This window comes from Aotus nancymaae, unplaced genomic scaffold, assembly GCF_030222135.1.
Source record: "Aotus nancymaae isolate 86718 unplaced genomic scaffold, 86718_ANA_hifiasm-v0.15.2.pri h1tg000010l, whole genome shotgun sequence".
In the NCBI taxonomy this organism is placed as follows: domain Eukaryota; kingdom Metazoa; phylum Chordata; class Mammalia; order Primates; family Aotidae; genus Aotus; species Aotus nancymaae.
The window spans coordinates 36,615,507-36,636,105 of record NW_026988421.1 but is presented as its reverse complement, the minus strand read 5'-3'; the positions used below and the strand labels follow the sequence as shown (position 1 = coordinate 36,636,105).

General features: G+C 39.8%; 1 protein-coding gene across 1 annotated transcript in view; it reads left to right on the top strand.

Annotated features, from left to right (window-relative positions):
- The window catches only part of LOC135273998 (small ribosomal subunit protein eS6-like), a 75,997-nt gene that overhangs the window by 23,171 nt on the left and 32,227 nt on the right, over nucleotides 1–20,599 (top strand). Inside the window, exon 5 of the mRNA XM_064374101.1 lies at nucleotides 12,171–12,279. Coding sequence (XP_064230171.1) covers nucleotides 12,249–12,279 — 31 coding nt within the window. The 5' untranslated portion in view covers nucleotides 12,171–12,248. The remainder of the gene's footprint in view (nucleotides 1–12,170; nucleotides 12,280–20,599) is intronic.

Sequence of the window (20,599 nt, the reverse complement as noted above, 5' to 3'; positions counted from 1 at the left end):
GAGCAAGGCTCGAAAATCAGACCAGGAACCTGATTCTTCCTGTCATAACCAGGCACCTGGAATGGTGATAGAATGAACTTGGCTGTGAATGGTCCAGACCTGGCACCCAGACAGACCCTTGAGAAGAAAGATAGGAATAGTCCACCTACTGGGGTACAGGGTTCCCCCAGCCAAGCCAGCCACATGCGAACCTAGAACAAACCAAGACTCTACTCTTCTCATAGACATGCCAGCCAACTTGTAACTTACCTAGCAGGAATTTAGAAGTGGATTAAGGACATGAGAACGATCCAGGTTGATTTCATTATGGTCAGATGCCAGCAAAATAAATCTAGATTATCATTATGTATTTATACCCACAAAGGGAAGGACTTGGCATGGATTGCAAAGTATTTAATTATAATTTAGACATATTATGGCACTCAGTGTTTTGTTTTATTACACCGTTCATTTATTGACAGACCAATGTGACCACAGAAAATTTAACATCCCTACCAGTCCTTCTCCCTGACTGCCTGTATTGCTAGGAAGAATGAAAATTAGCTGTATAGAAAAAAAAAAAAAAAGATTAACTTTTACAAGTAGTCCACAGGTACTGTTGTAAAGGTTCACTGTCATAAGTAGCCCACATGTGATGTCCTAAGCACAGTGAATATAGGGGAGGAGAGCTGAGTCTCTAAGCACACAAGCTCTTTGAAGCATCTCTGCCTGGCAAAGGCTCTTCTCCCGGCCTCCAAGTTATCCTTTCAGACTCACCTCTCTTTAAAACCTTTCACCTCCCAGTTAGGATGAATTTCTTCTTCTTTTCTCCTTCTGGAGTGTCCTGTTCTTACCTCAATAATTTTTCCAGTGATGTGTTCTAATTACTAGTTTAAGAATCTGCCTCTTGCACTGGTCAGTGAGCCTTTCCAGAGGACAAAAGACTGCAAGAATTGCCTTATTCATTTTGGTGCATCCACACAAAGAAGTACTGTGCTGCAGTAAAAGAGAAAAAGGAATTATCAGGCATCAGCGAAATGAAAATGAAATCCACCATGAGGTATCACTTTACATCCACTAAGATGGCTATAATCAAAATGTCAGATAATAACAAGTGTTGATGGGGATGATGAGAATTCAGCACCCTCGTACATTGCTAGTGGGACAATAAACTGGTGCCACAGCTGTGGAAAACAGCCTTTCAGTTCCTTAAAAGATTAATCATAGAGTTACCACATGATCCAGCAATTCCAATCCAAATGAGACAGCCAAGTATAAAGGGGTCACTGGAGAACCTCCAACTGTCCTGTGCACTGGGAGGAGTGAGCACTGGGGGTGGAGCCTCAGGAAGTTTGCACGTTTGCAGGCGGGAGGAGCCTGGCCTCTCCTGTTCCAGGGAGGTATCTGGGATTCAGTCTGTGAGTCAGAAATCCAACTACTAGGATCTTTGCTTTGCTGAGAGTCTCTGTTTCCCCCCCTTTTTTTCCTTTTCATCCGATAAGCACTCCCTTTCTCACCCTTCAAAGTGTCTGTGAGGCTAATCTTTGATGGTCGCATGACAAGAACCCAGCTTTTAGCTGAACTAAGGAGAAAGTCCTACAACACAGATAAATACCCAAGATAATTAAAACTGCACATCCACACAAAAACTTATACATGCATGTTCATAGTAGTATCACTCATAAGAGACAAAAAGTGGGAAACTGTCGGATGAAGCAATAAAATGTGTTGTATCTATACAATGGCATATTATTCAGCAATTTAAAAAAATGAAGTACTGATATGTGTTACAACATGGATGATCCTTGAAATTATGCTAAATGAAAGAAGACAGGGGCAAAAGATGACATATTATTTGATTCCACATATAAGTAGTGTCCAGAATAGGCACATCTACAGACACAAAGTAGGTTGCTGGCTCCCCAGGGCTGCTGGAATTGGGGGGAAATGGTGAGTAACTGCTAATGGGTACAGATTTCTTTTGGGGGTGAGGAAAATGTTATAAAATTGATTGTAGTGATGGTCACACAACTCTGTGAATACACTAAAAACCATTGAATACTTTAAATGGATCAATTTTATGGCATGTGAATTATTATCTTAATAAAGCCGTTATTTAAGAAAATTAGAACAAGCTCTTTAATTCTGCAAGATGTGGTTTTTGCCATATAAAGTTAACCAAAAAAGGCAAGGTGCGAAAGAGTATACTTTATAATTTATGTTTGAAAAGGGGGGCATATTAAAATGTGCATACATCAGCTAATTCTCACAAAAAGAATCACAGAAAGGATAAATCAGAAATTAATGATAAGGCTGGGCACAGTGGTTCATGCCTATAATCTGAGGCAGATGGATCATTTGAAGTCAGGAGCTTGAGACCAGCCTGGCCAACGTGGCAAAACTCCATCTCTACTAAAAATACGAAAATTAGCCACACATGGTGGTGGACGCCTGTAATCCCAGCTATTTTGGAGGCTGAGGCAAGAGGATTGCTTGAACCCAGGAGGCGGAGGTTACAGTCAGGAGGTGGAGGTTGCAGCGAGCCGAGATCATGCCACTTCACTTCAGTCTGGACTACAGAGCAAGACTCTGTCCGCTACAGAGGGAGAGTGTGCAAAGGGTGGAAGGGGAGGAGAGGTAGTGTCACTTCTCTGACTAAACTTTTTTGTATAGTTTTGACTTTTGGAAACATGTTAGTGTTTTTATAAATTCAAAAAAAATTAACAAAGTTGGTAGAAAAACTAAAATTGAACACAAACAACATGAATTGAGCTGTATATCAAATGAATGATATAAACACACGGGGAAAAAAAGGACGGTACACATATAAGCAAACAGTCTAATGACAGAAAGAACTGCAAATACATCTTGAACTTTGCTTGGTAGTTTTGTTATTGGCAGTGCAATGATAGGAATTCTGGAAGTACTTTCTGGATATTGTAGGATAGAGTCAATGACTCAATTTATACTGAAATATTTGGAAACTAGAGCTTTTGCTGAACCAGAGACTTTGCTATTGCATTTCATAGGCAAATATGAAATGGGGGCTAGATATGAAGAACCCTGTGCTGGAATCACTATAAAGTCATGATTTTAAATATGTGGGTATAGATTTCCTCTCTTTATTGGCCAAAAGTGTTTAAAAGCAGCCACAACCCAGTAGCAATATCCATACTTAGTGCTCAGATCTTGGTTTCTAAATTCCACTTCCCATTAATAGGAATCAGTGCTTCTTAGAAAAAAAAAAAATAGCTGATTCTAGCACTGGGCCAGGGAATACAGAATGAATATCTTGTGCAAAGGAGTGCCCCAAAAATGATGAGGAACTGTCAAAAGGTCTCTGAAGGGATTCCCACTGTGCAAATAAGGAACAATTTGAGCATCAAAATAAATATCATCCAGCCTGGGCAATATGGCAAATCCTTGGCTCTCCAAAGAACACAAAAAATTAGCAGTGTGTGGTGATGCATGCTTGTAGTCCCAACTACTTGGGAGGCTGAGGTAGGAGGTTCACCTAAGCCTGGGGAGGTTGAGGCTGCAGTGAGCTATGATCATGCTGCTGCACTCCAGCCTGGGTGACAAGAGTGAGGCCCTGTCTCAAAAAATTAAAAAAAAAAAATCATTAGTAACAGATTATAACATATTAAATGAAATGGGAATTCATAAGCCCATACTGATACAAACAAATGAATAAGTAAATAGGTAGATAGATGATAGATAGGAAAACTTTTCTTTACATTGGAAAGCCGATTGAGGCCAGGTGCAGTGGCTCATCCCTATAATCCCAGTACGCTGGGAGGCCGAGGCAGGTAGATCACCTGAGGTCAGTTCGAGACCAGCCTGGCCAACGTGGTGAAACCCCATCTCTACTAAAAATACAAAAATTAGCCAGCATGGTGGTGCATGCCTGTAATCCCAGCTGCTCAAGAGGCTGAGGCACAAGAATTGCTTGACCCCAGTGGCACAGGTTGCAGTGAGCCAAGATCACGCCACTGCACTCCAGCATGGGCAACAGAGTAAGACTCCATCTCGAAAAAAAAAAAAAAAAAGAAAGTCGATTGATAAAAGTAAACACAATGATAAAATTGGAAAAATCACTATGTGGCAATCATCATAGTAATAAGAAATTTAACTAAAAGTATCAAATGATAAAATTAGTGGGTGAATGATGAGAAACAGGATACTTACATGGTCTCAAAATAACTCTCCACAAAATACTGAGTATAAAGAGAAAGTGAGTAAGCAGTAACATGAGGCAGAGAGCACTTTAATCAAATAATGAAGGTTAACATCAGCATGTCAGATAAACTAAACTCGCACACCACGTCATAGGATACACTGAGAACACATAGCCTCGCTTCCGTGATACCCTACCAAAATGAAAGTCATGAATCTAATCACAAGGAAGCATAAGGCAAAGGCAAACTGAGGGACATCCTGCAAAATAACTGACCTTTAAGAGAGTCAAAGTCATAAAAGCCAAAGAAAGATAAATAAATATGGCAACTAAATGCAACATGTATTCCTGGATTGGATACATTTGCAATAAAGGACATTAATGGAACAATTGGAGAAATGAATGGGGCCTGTGGATTAGATGATAGTAATTATCAATATTAACTTCCTGATAAATGGTTGTATCGCAGTTATGTAGGAGAAAGTCCTTGTTTGGAAGAATATTCTAAATTATTCAGGGATATTAGACATTATGTCAGCAACTCTTCGTCAGATGGTTCAGAGGATGGGGAAGCTCTTTGTTCTATTTTTGCACCTTTTAAGTTTGAATTTATTTCAAAAGTGAAAAGAAAAGATTCCATGAGTCCACACTTATACTAAAAACAAACATTAAAAAAGAATAGGAAAAGAGAAAGCTTTTATTTACAGTAGAAAGCCAACTGAAAAAATGTATAAGGAACAATAGAGTTTTCAATATTACTATTTTTCAACTGCTGTGTTATTAATTGATTTAGGCAAAAACCATCAGTGGATCCCAAAATTATTGGGTGATAATTTATTGAGGAACAAGATACTTATACAGACTTAAAGCATCTTCTCATATTACTTATTAATTACAAAGGGGAAAATGGTACTTTTACCTAAGTCCGATAGATACTACCTCAGTCAAGTGATTAAAATTAACATCACCCATGATGGGATGAACTGACAGCAGATTATTCCTGCTATGATGCACTAAAGGAGACACACAACATTTACATTGCATTCTTGCCAAGAATACATACTCATAATCAAATCACAAGAAGGCACTCAGACTAACCTCAGGTGCCCAGATCTTAGTTTCTACATTCTACCAGTCAACATTCTATAAGACAATAGGCAAGCACTCTTTCAAAATGAGGGCTAATAAATCATTGCACATTAAAGGACACTAAAGAAACATAATAATGAAATATAATGTGCGATTCTGGATTAAATTGTAGATTAAAGAAATTAAAAATTGCTATTTTCTTTTTTTTTTTCCCCAGCTCTGTCACCCAAGCTGGAGTACAGTGGTACAATCACAGCTCCCTGCAGCCTCAGTCTCTGGGGCTCAAGTGATCCTCCCACCTCTGCCTCCCAGGTAGCTGAGACTACAGGTGCATACCACCACAACCTGCTAATTTTTTTTGTGTGTATTTTTTTTAGAGATGGGGTTTTGCCATGTGGCCCAGGCTGGTCTCATACTCCTGTGCTCAAGGGATCTATCAGCCTGCCTCAGCCTCCCAAAGTGTTAGGCTTACAGGCATGAGCCACTGCATCTGGCCTAAACATTGCTATATTCAATATTAGTATAGTAGTTAAGTTTGAATAAAGGCTATATAATAGATAATATTAGATCAATGTTAAATTTTCTGAATTTGATAGTGAGACTGTCCTAATTCTAGTCAATCTTTTCAACTTACTCTCAAATGTTTCAGAGAAAAAAAAATAAGAGTGTGTGTGTGTGAGAGAGAGAGACAGAGTGTGGGAGAGGTGGAGAGAGAAAGCACGAATGTGTCAGGTGCTAATAAAATGTGAAGTTTTCAAATTTTTGATTTATAAAGAAAAATTATCTCATTCAAATGTGTATCCTCAGCACTTCCTAGTATTGCCCTGAAATACAGTAGATGCTCAACATGTGTTCATGAAATACTTAAATGAAATTACAAAGTCTAATCGGGACTCTTACTTGCAAGTGATAAGACATTCAGTTCAAACTGCCTAAGCGTAATAGGAAGTCAGTACATTAAACTGTAAAATCAAAGGGTATAGCAGTTGGCATAGCTGGATCCAGGTGTTCACCTGATGTGATCAGGATCTGGACTCCTCTTTCTCTCTCAGCCCTCTTTTCCTTTTGTTGGCTTTACTCTCTGTTGTGACTTGAATGTGTCCCCCAAATTTCATATGTTAGTATATTTGGAGGTAGTGAGGGCCTTTGGGAGGTAAGGTCATCAGGGTAGGGTTGAGCTGGCATGCTCTTGTCCTCTTGCAGTGTGATGCCCTCCACCATGCTACGATGCAGGAAGAAGGCTCTGACCAGATGTGGATCCTTTGGCCTTGGACTTAGCAGCCTCCTGAATTGTAAGAAATAAATTTCCTTCCTTCCTTTCTTTCTCTCTTTCTCTCTTTCTTTCTCTCTCTTTCTCTATTGAAAACTATAAAATAAGTAGGTGGGCATGTTCTCACTCATAAGTGGGTATTGAACAATGAGAACACCTGGACACAGGGAGGGGAACATCACACACTGGGGCCTGTTGAGGGGGCAGGGGGGCTAGGGGAGAGATAGCAGGGGGTGGGGGGATTGGGGAGGGATAACATCAGGAGAAATACCTAATGTAGATGACTGGGGGATGGATGCAGCAAATCACTATGGCATGTGTATACCTATGTAACAATCCTGCACGAGCTGCATATGTACCCCAGAATTTAAAGTATATACATATATATATATAAAACCACAAAATAAATAAAAATAATGATTCTAATAAAAGTAAAAATAAAATAAGTAGGTGGGAAAAAAACATTTTACCACAATTTGCCTCAAAGGATTCCTACAGACTAGCATTAACTAGAATACTTTAGAAGCAAAGGCAAATGACTATTCCTATCCCCTTCTGCTCTCACCCACACCCGCAAAGTCCTAGAACTACAATCCCTTTAAGGACATCAGTATGAATATTTTTGTTATCTTCCTTCTTTAGTATTTTCAGAAACCTAACACATGCTGGACGTAGCAGGTGCGATTCTAATTATAATGTGAGTGGGAGTCCACTGAGCCAACTATTTCAGAAGGGCTTTGAAAGTTGTATCAGAGCATTGAGCTCGTTGCAGCATTGTGCTGCCTGAACAGCAGCCCATTTGAGCATAACTCCATTGAGTGTCAGCCTCCTTCTGGCCAGTTAAACCCCTGAGAGCTATGAGTGATTAAAAAAGAAGGAAAAAAAGCCAGCACCTGCTCCAGCTTCGGCAAGAACCCTAAAATAGAGCAGCCATTTCTCGTGAGAGCTGAACATCACTGTCTGTAGTTGCTTGCTTTCTTATTGAAAATCAATTTCTATCTATTAAATAACATAAATAGGATAGCCTTCCTCCCTTTCAAATTCACCACTTTTCTTCCTGACCGAAGGAATCTTTTTGAGCACTTGTGTGTAGATTTGCAGTGAGTGGGGAAGGATTTTTTGCCCCTGTCAAAAGTCATCAATCCCTGAAAAAGAAGGAATCCACTTGTAAAAGAATTTTTTTTTTCAGTTGACCACTTTTAAAAGTAAGCATAGAGCTTACTGTTTCTTGTTTGAGTTTTCTTTCCCAGGCAAACTGCAGAAGAATAAATGAAAAATATACATAGAAATATAATACTTCTTTTCAGTAAATACCCAGTCCTCAATAAAAATAGGCTTCAGTTCAGTATAACAGTACACACATAGAGAAAATGGCATTGAGAGGAAAGGGACAAGAAAGAACAGAGGATAGAGAGTTAATGGCAGTGTATGGTCAAAGACGGGAAGAAAAAAGAAGTTGATCCCTTGATCAGACCACTCCCCACTCCAAACAACCTTAGTCCCTAAACTCACCTCATATCCTAATTCTGCAATGACACACCTCTTTAGCCTGCTCCAAGAGCCTCCCACACACCTAGTCTATTCAGTTTGGTCATTGTTGCCCTGGATGCCCTGATAAAACCAACCTCGGGATCTTCTTTCCCCAAACTTGTCTCAATTCCTTGAAAAATGATAAGCCAGTTAAACTCCTTGAGTGTTTAAAGGAGAACTCTTCCTACAATAGGTTATTCATCTTAATTATCCAGATCTTTTCATAGAGTGCATACAATTTTATTTGTTGCATTTTGGATGGCTCATTCTTAGGAGTCCAGAAAAAGTATATTACCAGCTCTCTATAAATACATCCATTCAACCAGCACTTCCTGTTTTCCTGTTGAATGCCCTCTGAGATACTGAGAACTATTGGACTCAAGATGGCATTTCTCACCTCCTCCAACATAGTTCTCTGTAACCAGACCATTAGGCAATCTGTCAAAATATCTTATACGTGGCCCTATCATTTCTTTTACTTAAGTAAATGCAAGTTGCCAATAGTGAAGTTAGCCAAGCAGAATACATCTTAGAGGGAGAAATATCTATTCCTTAAACTTCACCCACGGAAACAATAAGGCAATTATAAGTCATTATTAAAGTAAATAAACTTTGTTCCTTCCTTCCTCTCACCTCCCCTTTTCACTCCCATCGATTCTGTAGTATCTCTTGGGGGGGAAAAAAGCACTGTACACAGAGAGAAGCTGAGGATAGATAAATGCACTTTAAAGTTCATGAACTCAGTAACTTATCTTCTCTCTGCCTGTCCTTTGCTTTAGGTGGGGATTCAGAGTCAGCTTCCACTGTGCCTCCATCACTGCTCTTGGAACCTTGCAATTCTATCAGATAGTCCTTTTATGGCCTGGCATTCTTACTGTCAAATACAATTACTGGTTAATCTGATGGCTGTCTCCTCTCATGAAGAAAGTTTTTACAAAACTTGCCAAGACCAGATGAAGACTAGACCAAATCTAGTCTCAGAGATCCAGGCTCCTCCCTGGCCTCCCTCTGGTTCTGACGGTAATGACAGGGCAATGCTGTCAGCAGGCCTGCGTGAGGGAGACCCCTGCCCTGATTCTATTTATTTTCTGAACTTTAGGCCTAGAGTAAGGCCAAATGTCCTTTGCATGCTGTTGTGAAACCAGTTAACTTTCCAATCTATTATAAGGGCAGTGGAGGGATTTGCACAAAAATCATGCCATGCCTCTGCTCAAAAGTCTCCAGTGAATGCCCATCTCACTCAGAGAAAGGCTGCTACTGTCCTTCAGTGGTCTACAAGCCCCACCAACACATACCCACCCACCTGACGGACTAACTTCTTCTTCCACCTCTCCGTTGGTGTCTCTACAGACATGTGACCCTCTCACTGCTCCTCCAGCATCTCAATCTTGTATTTGCCACTGGGTCTTTGCATTTGCTGTCTCCTGTGCCTGGAATGCTATTCCCCCAGGTGCCCACTGGCTTACTTCCTCCGTTCCTTGCACTCACTGCTCAAAAGTCACTTTGTCAGTGAGACCTTTCTTGATGATATTCATAAAACAGCAGCAGCCCACTCCCACAGTTCACATACCATACAGTTCGCTCATTCAAAGTATACAATTCAACGACTTTTAGTATTATCAGAGTTGCGCATCCATCACCACTATCAATTGTAGAACATTTTCATCACCCCAAAAAGAAACTCTGCACCCTTTGATCATCACCCTCTGACACACCAATTACTCAGATCCCCAATCCTAGCCAACCACTAATCTACTTTCAGTCTCTGTATATTTGCCTATTCTGGACTTTTCATATGCATGAAATTATATAGTATACGGTCCTTTGTGACTGGCTTCTTTCACTTACCGTAATGTTTTTAAGATGCATCCATGTTGTGGCATGTATCAGTACTTCATTGCTGCTTCTTGGCAGGGAATATTCCATATGGATATACCATATCTTACTCCTCTACTTATCAGTAGGTGAACATCTGAGTTGTTTTCACTTTTTGGCTATTGTGAATAATGCTGTTAAAGACATTTGTGAGCAAGTTTTTATGTGGTCACATGTTATTTCTCTTGGGTACATACCTAGAGATGGATCCCCATCATTTGTGTCATGCTTTATTTGAGCACTTGTTACCAACTGAGATTTTATATATTGACTTTTTTTTTGTTTTATTGCCTTCCCTTCTCTCACTAGAATATACACCCTAATGCAGGATCTTGATCTGTTTTGTTTCCTGCCTAGAATAGTGCCTGGCCCAGGGTAACCATGCAACAAACACATGTTATATGAATGATTTAAAGAATGCTAAAATCAGGGCATACTTAGGGTGAAAAAACTATTAATTCAGTAAACCAATCGTGTGTACATTAAAATTCCACTTGTGGGAAGAAGTCTGGAATAACAACTTTTAGGAAAGCAAAAAACATTCCAGAACTGCCACCAGCCTGTGCCTTAATCAAGTGACTTCCTTTTGGCCTCAGTTCCTCCTCTTTAAAATATCAGGGTAGAACTAGTATTCCTGGCTTCTTCCAACTTTGTGTTTCGTAGTTGTAACGTAAAAGTGAATAAGTGACTTAATTTTCTCACACAGGTATTTATTTTTCATTCATTCATTCATCCAAAAAATATTAAGTGCCTTCATGAGCCAAACACTCTTCAGGTGCCTTACTTCACATATCAATATTTATAGTCAATTTGGACAATAATTATACCATTACTGATTTAAATTTCTTTTAAAAATTTCATCAAATATAGCTGGACTTGGCTCTTTAAAAAATGAAAACTATCTCGATTATTTTAAGTTTTAAAGACTTGGGCATAAGCTGGAACTAAAAATTTAGTATCCACACAATGTAAATTTATTATTGTTTCTTGTTTCAGTATGTTCCAGTTACACACAGATACAAAATACACCCATTTGCAGAAATGGAGAGGGGATAAGTGGGGCGAGGGATAAAAAGCCTCGGTCAGACTCAGTAACTGCGGCTTTTGCTGTATGGGACTACCATCTACATTCTAAGCACTCACCATTCACAGCTGCTACCTCTTCGTGTGCTTCTCATATTCTTCATATGCTGAAGGTTTGTCTGAAATGAGGCGAGATTCTCTATTCTTTATCCAGGGAGTTTATTCTTCAATTTGGCATAATTCCTCAAGTGTTGAGGGGTAGGGGAGTAAGAGAGCCGAAACGTTTTTTCCTTCTGTTGACACCATGCCAATGGGTAAGCTGCACACTTTGCCTCCCTTGTAACTTCATTTCCTCCTTAGGAAGACAGTGGATTTAGAATTTAGATCCCAGTCTCTATTAGGTTGAGCTTGACCATCTGCAGAAGTTAGAGCAAACCAAAGCAGAGAAGCCAAAGGCATGAGAGGTTCTTTTGTACAACGTTGTTTTTGCTGGAGAGTTATGCTTGCCAAATCACTGGCTATGTTCCTGGACCAAATACTCCAAAATGTACTTTGTCAGGAGAATTTTCTATGATTAAATCCCAAGGACAGTTTTACATGATCTGCCCACTACATGATTTTAAGAAAGCATTTTGGGAGAGCAAAACGGACCTGGGAAATAATACACAAATGCCTCATTCAAGAAACGTTTGTTAGCCTGTGATGTGCCAGGCTCTGAGCAGGCAGTGGTTAATGTTTTCTTACCTAACCTGCCCTGAGTCTCCATGAGATGGAGATCACTGGCTTGCTGTGTTTTACGAATGAGGAAACTGAGCTCAGAGATGTTAAGCAATTACCTTAGCTAGGATTATACAGGTAATAGACAAAATCTGTGGAACCCCAAAGAGATCCTTTGAAATAAGTCACACTTACAAAATAATTCTGTAAAATACTTCTTAGTATTTTATTATCACTTTAAAGATAAAGGGTTGGCTGTAAACTAGTTACATGTACTGGTCACAAACAATGGAACCAGCTCTTGGTACTAGGAGAAAACAAATAAGTAAATAAACAAGCCTCGGGATTGAAGAAAATGTACAATGAAAGGATAAATCTAGAAAACAACAGGAACTAATGGGTCCAGAGAGAGACTCTACATAGTAGAAACAAATAAGCATTACCCTTCAAGATAAGTAAGTTTGATGATTTTCAGCCATTTTAAAACTTTTCCTGCTCTACTCCACTCAGATTAGAGAACAAATACTGGAATGATTTAGTTTGGGACTTCTGCCTATGCCTTAGTCAAGGGAGGGACCCTTGACATGTATGCTGGATCTGCGTTATTTTCTGATTGGAGGTGAGTATTGGTTTTCCCAAGCAAAAGTTGGGCGTCGTTATTAGGAGAAGGGAGTGGAAAGGCCAGGCGGGCAAAACAACAGATGTTATGAACCTGATGCCAGGAATGTGGCTTTCCATCCCGTTGGAGGGATCTATGACATGGGTTTGAGGCTAGGGACAGATATAAACCATGAATAGAAATAAAGATAAACCCTGGATCAAAGCTGTGGTCCAGGCCAGGAAGGGGCAAGCCTGAGCCAGGGGAGATGGATGACAGAGAGGGCACTTGGAGTTCTGAGGGGTGAGCAGCTGTATTTTCTGATACGCACTTCATCTAGCCGCCTGCACTGAGAATGCACCACATGGTCAGTAGAATGGAATGTAGGGCAGACACCAGCCCCTCGGAAGCACACAGAAACCTGATACAGTGGCTTCAGCCGGATGCACGATTCCTTGTGGTATCCAACGAACGGAAATACAAGGCTGGCCAGGCCAGGTCAGAGGGTAAGACCAGCCAAGGGAGAGTTATCACGGCCAAACTGCACATTTAGGTGAGACCAGGAAGGTTAGCTGAGGCACAGAGAAATTGCTCTATTCTCTTTCTTAAGCGGAGGCTTACCCAGCTAGCACCAGAGAGGGGTCCTGGTTGGGATAGAAAGTTCTGGTACCAGAGAGGGAATAGGAAACTCCTGTGATAGATGCATGAAGTGCAGTCTCATTTGGAGCCAACAGCTGGGCCAAAGAAGCAATATGAGCTGTCAGATACAAGAGGTCAGTTGGAGACTGTGGTCGAGAATGAGGCAAGAGACCAAAAGCTTTGATTAGAAACAGGTCTGGAAACACAGTGGGAAGTAGGATGGCTTGAGAAAGTTCAGTATACAAACTAAACAGCCCAAGAGACCAAAGCCTTGTTTTCATTGGGTGCTGGTCACATGACAGGGGGCTAGGCAACCAATCAGATCACTTAATAGTATAGAGCTGGGTTGGAAAAAAATAGGCAAATACTATAGGTCTACCTGGGCACCTGGTCCAGAGAGGACATCCACTGAAGTGAACTGCAGGCAGGAAACAGAGGCCTGAAGGGCAGAAGCCAGAGTCCTAGAGTCAGAGAGCCAGCCAGGTGGGCACTAGCCAGTAAGATACACCTCTGCTCCCAGTGCAGATATCCTTCAAGGGAGGACACCAGGTCACTGGACTTGGTAACGTTTATTAAATGTGAGCCATTGGCTAATGGGGCAGGTGTCAATGCTTAAAAGCGAGATGATGTTTTCGTAAAACAATGGTTCTCAGCCATGGCTCACATTGGAATCACCTAGGATCTATTTGGTTTGTTTTTTTGTTTTAAAATGGGAGTGTCACTATGTTGCCCAGGCTGGATTCGAATTCTTGGGCTCAAGCCTCAGCCTCCCAAGTAACTGGGATTATAAGTATCACACCCAGCTCTCACCTGAGATATATAAACAGGTTGCTTCCTCGGCTCCACCGATGAGTGTCATTTATTTAGATTGAGGTGCAGCTTTGACTTTAGAAGGTTTAAAAAGCTCCTCAGGTGACTCCAATGAGTAGTCAGGACTAAGTGCTGTACTAGAGCATTGGGTCCCAGTGAGCAATCATCAGGACACTGGCCCAGCAGGGTTTTGTTGAAAACTAGGTTTCTCACCCCTCAAAAATTAGGGAAGTCATATATAAAGTATACATTTTTTTGAAGACTTAACTAATTCTGAGAAGTTACCCAGTAAAATAGCCTTTTCCCCACTTTATTGACATAACATTTACATCCAAATTTGAAGCATATGGTTCAATTAATTTCAACAAATATATATACCCAACAGTTGATGAACCTAGATAAAGGGAATACAGAAGTTCCTTATCCTGCCTTTGCGAATTTTCTGTAAATTGAAAACTATGTACATCAAAATTAAAAGTTAAAAATGTATACACTTGTGTCACCATTGCCTAAATTAAGAGAGAGAACATTTCTATCACTCCACAAAGCTCCTGGTATTCCTTTCTAGTTATCCCAAGACTTTCTCCAGAGGCAATCATTATTCTAAATGATTTCTATCACCATAGCTTAGTTTCACCTATTCTTATAGTAAGTACTAGTTTGTGCCTGCATCTTTCCCCTGATACAGTGTTTCTGTTGTTTTGTGAATTACACTAGTTCACGTTTGTGAGGTTCGTGTACATCGTGTGAACTAGTGCATTCTCATTATAAATAAAGCTGCTATGAACATTCTTTATTCCAATATATTTTTGCAGACATATTCTTTTATTCCTCTTGGATGCAGCAAGGTTTTCAGTGTGTGTGTGTATCAGATAATATTTATATAAATATACAGATGCTGAGAAGTTCAGCTAGGAGTGGAATTATTGCTACCAGTAGCTATCTGTTTAGTGGTAAACTCTTTTCCAAAGTGTTCATACCACTTTGTATTCCTGCTATCAATGTATCACAGCCAGTTCATATATTTTCTGGTGCTTGGTATTTAAATCTTATTTAGTCTCATTGCAGTTGATGTGAAGTGGTACCATATTATGGTTTTAATTGCATTTTTTTGATTACTATTAATGTTAAGTACCTTTTCATGCACTTATTGTTTATATATTTTTATATGTAAACTATCTCTTCGGTCTTTTGCCTAATCTTTTTTAGTCTTCTCTTTTTAAATTATCTTTTTATTATTGATTTGTAGTCCTTTATATATTCTGATATAAGTACTTTGATGTGAGTACTTTGTCGTATATATGTATTGCGAATATTTTCTCATAGTGTATGAATTGTCCTTCATTTTTAAATATTTCTTAAAAAAAAAAAAGGAAAACTGCCTGGCCAGGTGACTCACGCCTATAATCCCAGCACTTTGGGAGGCCGAGGCGGGTGGATCATGAGGTCAAGAGATCGAGACCATCCTGGTCAACATGGTGAAACCCCGTCTCTACTAAAAATACAAAAATTAGCCAGGCATGGTGGCGCGCGCCGGTAGTCCCAGCTACTCGGGAGGCTGAGGCAGGAGAACTGCTCGAACCCAGAAGGCAGAGGTTTCAGTGAGCTGAGATTGCGCCATTGCACTCCAGCCTGGGTAACAAGAGCGAAACTCTGTCTCAAAAAAAAAAAAAAGGAAAACTATGTCTTTTGATTAATGTTTTTAATTTTGTTGAAGTCAAATTTTTTTTTTTTTTTTTTTTTTTTTTGATGTTCTAAGAAATCTTTGCCTACCTCCTGGTCATGAAAATATTTTCCTACATTTTCTTCTAGAGGCTTGATAGATTTAGCTTCCACATTTAGGTTGATCACCCATCAAACAATTGATTTTGTATTCTATATAATTGTTTAACACAGAATTTCCCAAACATTTCTGGTGTAAAATCTATTTCCCTATATAGCACCTATCTCCATTTCAAGGAACTAACATAATATACACTGAGAAATGACTGTTTCATAAGAGGAATCAGTGTAACTAAATATGTTGGGATACCATCAAATTCATTAATTGCAATCTGGGCTCAATGAACAAGACACAAAAGGCAGTAAATTAAAAGAGGTTGTACCATTGATCTTTGACAAATCTGACAAAAACAAGCAATGGGGAAAGGATTCCCTATTTCATAAATGGTGTTGGGAAAACTGGATAGCCATAAGCAGAAAGCTGAAACGGGATTCCTTTCCCTATACCTTATACAAAAATTAACTCAAGATGGATTAAAGACTTAAACGTAAGACCTAAAAATATAAAAACCCTAGAAGAAAACCTAGGCCATATCTTTAAGGACATAGGCATGGGCAAAGCCTTCATGACTAACACACCAAAAGCAATGGCAACAGAAGCCAAAACAGATGAATGGGATCTAGTTAAACTTAAGAGCTTCTGCACACCAAATGAAACTATCATCAGAGTGAACAGGCAACCTACAGAATGGGAGAAAATTTTTGCAATCTCTCCATCTGACAAGGAGCTAATATCCGAATCTACAAGGAACTTAAACAAATTTACAAGAAAAAAACAAACGACCCCATCAAAAAGTGGGCAAAATATATGAACAGACACTTCTCAAAGAAGACATTTATGCAGCCAACAAACATATATATATATATATAAAGCTCATCATCACTGGTCATTAGAGAACTGCAATTGAAAACCACCACAATGAGATACCATTTCATGTCAGTTAAAAAGTCAGGAGACAACAGTTGCTGGAGAGGATGCAGAGAAATAGGAACGCTTTTACACTGTTGGTGAGAATGTAAGTTAGTTCAACCATTGTGGAAGACAGTGTGGGGATTCCTCGAGGATATAGAAATAGAAATACCATTTGACCCAGCAATCCCATTACTTGGGTATACGCCCAAAGGATTATAAATCATTCAATTATAAAGACACATGCACATGTATGTTTATTGTGACACTGTTCACAATAGCAAAGACTTGGAACCAACCCAAATGCCCATCAATGATAGACTGAATAAAGAAAATGTGGCATATATACACCATGGAATACTATGCAGCCATAAAAAAGGATGAGTTCATGTCCTTTGCAGGGACGTGGATGAAGCTGGAAACCATCATTCTCAGCAAAGTAACACAAGAACAGAAAACCAAACACCGCATGTTCTCACTCATAAATGGGAATTCAACAATGAGAACACATGGATACAGGGAAGGGAACATCACATACTGGGGCCTGTCAGGGGGTGGGGGCCTAGGGGAGGAATAGCATTAGGAGAAATACCTAATGCAGATGACGGGGTGATGGATGCAGCAAACCACCATGGTATGTGTATACCAATGTAACAAACCTGCATGTTCTGCACATGTATCCCACAACTTAAAGTATAATAATAAAAAAATTAAATTGGCCGGGCGCGGTGGCTCAAGCCTGTAATCCCAGCACTTTGGGAGGCCGAGGCGGGTGGATCACGAGGTCAAGAGATCGAGACCATCCTGGTCAACATGGTGAAACCCCGTCTCTACTAATACAAAAAATTAGCTGGGCACGGTGGCGCGTGCCTGTAATCCCAGCTAACCCAGGAGGCGGAGGTTGCGGTGAGCCGAGATCGCGCCATTGCACTCCAGCCTGGGTATCAAGAGCGAAACTCCGTCTCAAAAAAAAAAAAAAAAATTAAATTAAATTAAAAAAGGTGATAGTAGACTTTGACATATTTGGGAGAAAACTATTTTCAATGGAGCTTAAAATAGTTTCAATGGAGCTGAAAACTATTTTCAATGGAGCTTAAAACCCATAAATATTCAAAACATGGAAAATTGTCAACTATCAACTAAACCTTCTATCAACAAACCAGGCCCTGATCAATAAGATGAATACCTTATTTGTAAGAGCTTGTGGGACAAAGTCCATGCTTCAGTTGTCTCTCTTACTCTCAGTACCCAAAACAGTTCTTAACACTTAACAGTGTTTAACACTCAATGAATACATTTGCAGTTGAAATCCAATAGTTTATAAAGGATATCCATCAAAGTGTTAGATTATTCCTTTGATGGTGAGACTACAGTTTACTTTTATGTTCATTATTTTGGCCTCTATTTTGTATTTCAAAAATGATTACACTACATATGGTTTACTAAAGAGATCAACAGATAAATACGTATTATTTTACTGTACTTTGTATCTTTTTTGCATATTAGGTTTAAAAGTGAGCTTTGTTTATAAGAACATAAACAAGGAAAACTTAACATTCTAAAGGGAAATTACCTTTAAATTGTAAAATGAACTTCCTTTAAATTTTAAAAATATTTATATTTAAAATCCCCCTTGGGAAATACTATTAAGTCTCCATTGGAGAAAAGAGGGAAGGTTTAGTCTCATCATTTCTTAAATATTTTTAAATTAAGTAATTTAATATTAACACTAAGACCTTGGAGGTTGTGCTCGAATTTGAGACACTAATAATTGATGGAACTAATGACCAGGAGCCATGATGTATGTTTTGAGAATGCCTACAGGCAGCAACAGCAGGTAAGAAGAATACCAATAGAAGTAGCTCATTAAAATTCCCCATCTCAAGGAATTTCTTTTAAAAACTGAGAATTTGTTTTTAAATATTTATAATCTACAGGGGGTCTAATCAAGGATAACCAAATCATGGGCTAGTGTGTTTTTTTGTGTTTAATCTATCACTGAAACTGTTGTGTCTTTTCAAATATTATTAGATTTGTGGGGTTTGTTGGTTTGTTTGTTGTTTTCATGACAGAGTCTTGGTCTGTCACAGTCTGGAGTGCAGTGGCACGATCTTAGCTCACTCCAACCTCCGCCTCCTGGGTTCAAGTGATTCTCATGCCTCAACCTCCTGCGTAGCTGGGATTACAGGTGTGAACCACCGTGCTGGGGGGCCTGTGTTTGCTTTTTTGTTTACACAGTTCATATTTTACTTGTACTAACTACAAAACCCTGCACTATCAGACAATACAATAGAGAGCGCGCGCTCACAGTAAAACAGCGATTAATAAAGATGTTATGATACAGACAACTCATCACCATAAATGAAAATTTTACAGCCATATATGAGAGGATTTCTTTTCCCCTTAGAATATGAAGCAGTTTTCCTTACTTATTTTCTTATAAACAAAGCACACTCTTAAATCTACAATGAAAAAAATATATAGCATGCAGTAAAATGATATATATTTATCTGTTGTTCTGTTTTGTAAACTATATGTAATGCCATATTGTTGGGATACTGAAGTGGTTGCTATTTATTGTTTTGATTAACATGAAAAGTGAAAGAGAGAATACTTTTAGATCTGAAAGGAGCACTGCAGATGAAAGACTTCAGTAATTGCTCCAGCAGACTGTAGAGGGCTAGTTTTACAGCAAGAAACTTTGGATAATCTGGCAAAATGTTTCATTCATACGACCCATTTGATTAGGGGTGGGGTGGTTGGGATCTGCTGGGCCTGGGGTGAATTTCTCCCTCATAGCCTCAGCCTGTGACAGAACAACCTCTTCATGCCCTGTGCTCTACTGTGGAATTTGTGGTCCTGCCCCTCCGGTCAAAGCTATCTTAAAATGGCAAGAATAGCAGCAGTACTGAGTCAGGCGTTCAAAAGGAGGAGAGCTGGCTGGCCCAGGCTACTGGTGTGAGAGAGAGATGAAGATGTTCTTGTCAAAAGCCCAGCCAGGATCTTTTCAAATTTTATGATCAGAAATGCCGTACATGCAGCCATACTGCTTTCATCCAATGGAGTGGGTGGGAAGCAGATAATCAGGAAGAAAGAGAACACTAAGGACCTGGAGAGTGAGGAGGGCTTTAGCGCAGGCTCTACTTCCTCTGGATCTCAGATCTCGAAACAATCTAGGGCCCATGAGCCCTGAGTCCTTATTTGGGTTCAACAAACTGACCTGAGGGATCCCTATAAGTGTCTTCCTAATTTTTTGAATACTCTGAAAAAAATACTATCTAGACTCACACAACATTTCTAGCACCAAATGTGGGGCATGGGGGGTTCCCCACACCAACCAATTCTCCAGACTTGGGGGTGGGGTGGGGTGGGGCAGGGGAGTGAGTGGGGTCCTACAGTTTAATTCATTCCTGATACTACCTACTGGTTGGGTAGCCTCAGATCCCACGAGTGAAAAGGCTCGGTCCCACAGACTGCCCCTACTTCAGATGCCAGATGGAAGTCCGGGCCTCCCTTACTTCTCACCAATCATCTATAAAGTGAGGGTTTCTAAGACCCCCTCTCCCTGCAGTTTTCATAGTTTGCTAGAGTAGTTCAGAACTCAGGGAAACAATTTGCTTACATTTATTAGTTTACTATACAGGGTATAGCTCAGGAACAGCCAGATGGAAGAGATGCACAGGGCGAAGTACGGGGGTCAAGGTGAGGAGGGCAGAACTTCCATGCCTTCTCCAGGTGCCCACCCTCCCAGCACCTCTATGTGTTCACCCACCTGGAAATTTACCAAATCTTCTTGTTCGAGAGTTTTTAACAGCTTCAATTCCAGTCCTTATTTCCTCCCGAGAGGTAGGTGAATTAGGCTGAAAGTCCCAGCTTTCTATAATCCTTCTGGTGACTGGCCCCATCCTGACACTATCTAAATGACCTCATTAGCATAAAGTCAGGCATGATCAAAAGGGGCTCCTTGCAAAGAACCAAAGACACTCCTGTCATTGAGAAAATACCAAGGGCTTTAGGAGCTCTGACCCAGGAACTGGGACAAAGACCAAACATTTTTCTTTTTACACTACAAACACTTTTTTCGATGATGGAACATTTATGCTTTCAGGGAATACATATGAATTTTGGAAATAGCCAAGCCCATTCAATTCTAATCAAGCTGGACCAATGATGACTTTCATTTGGATAGTGTGTTTCATC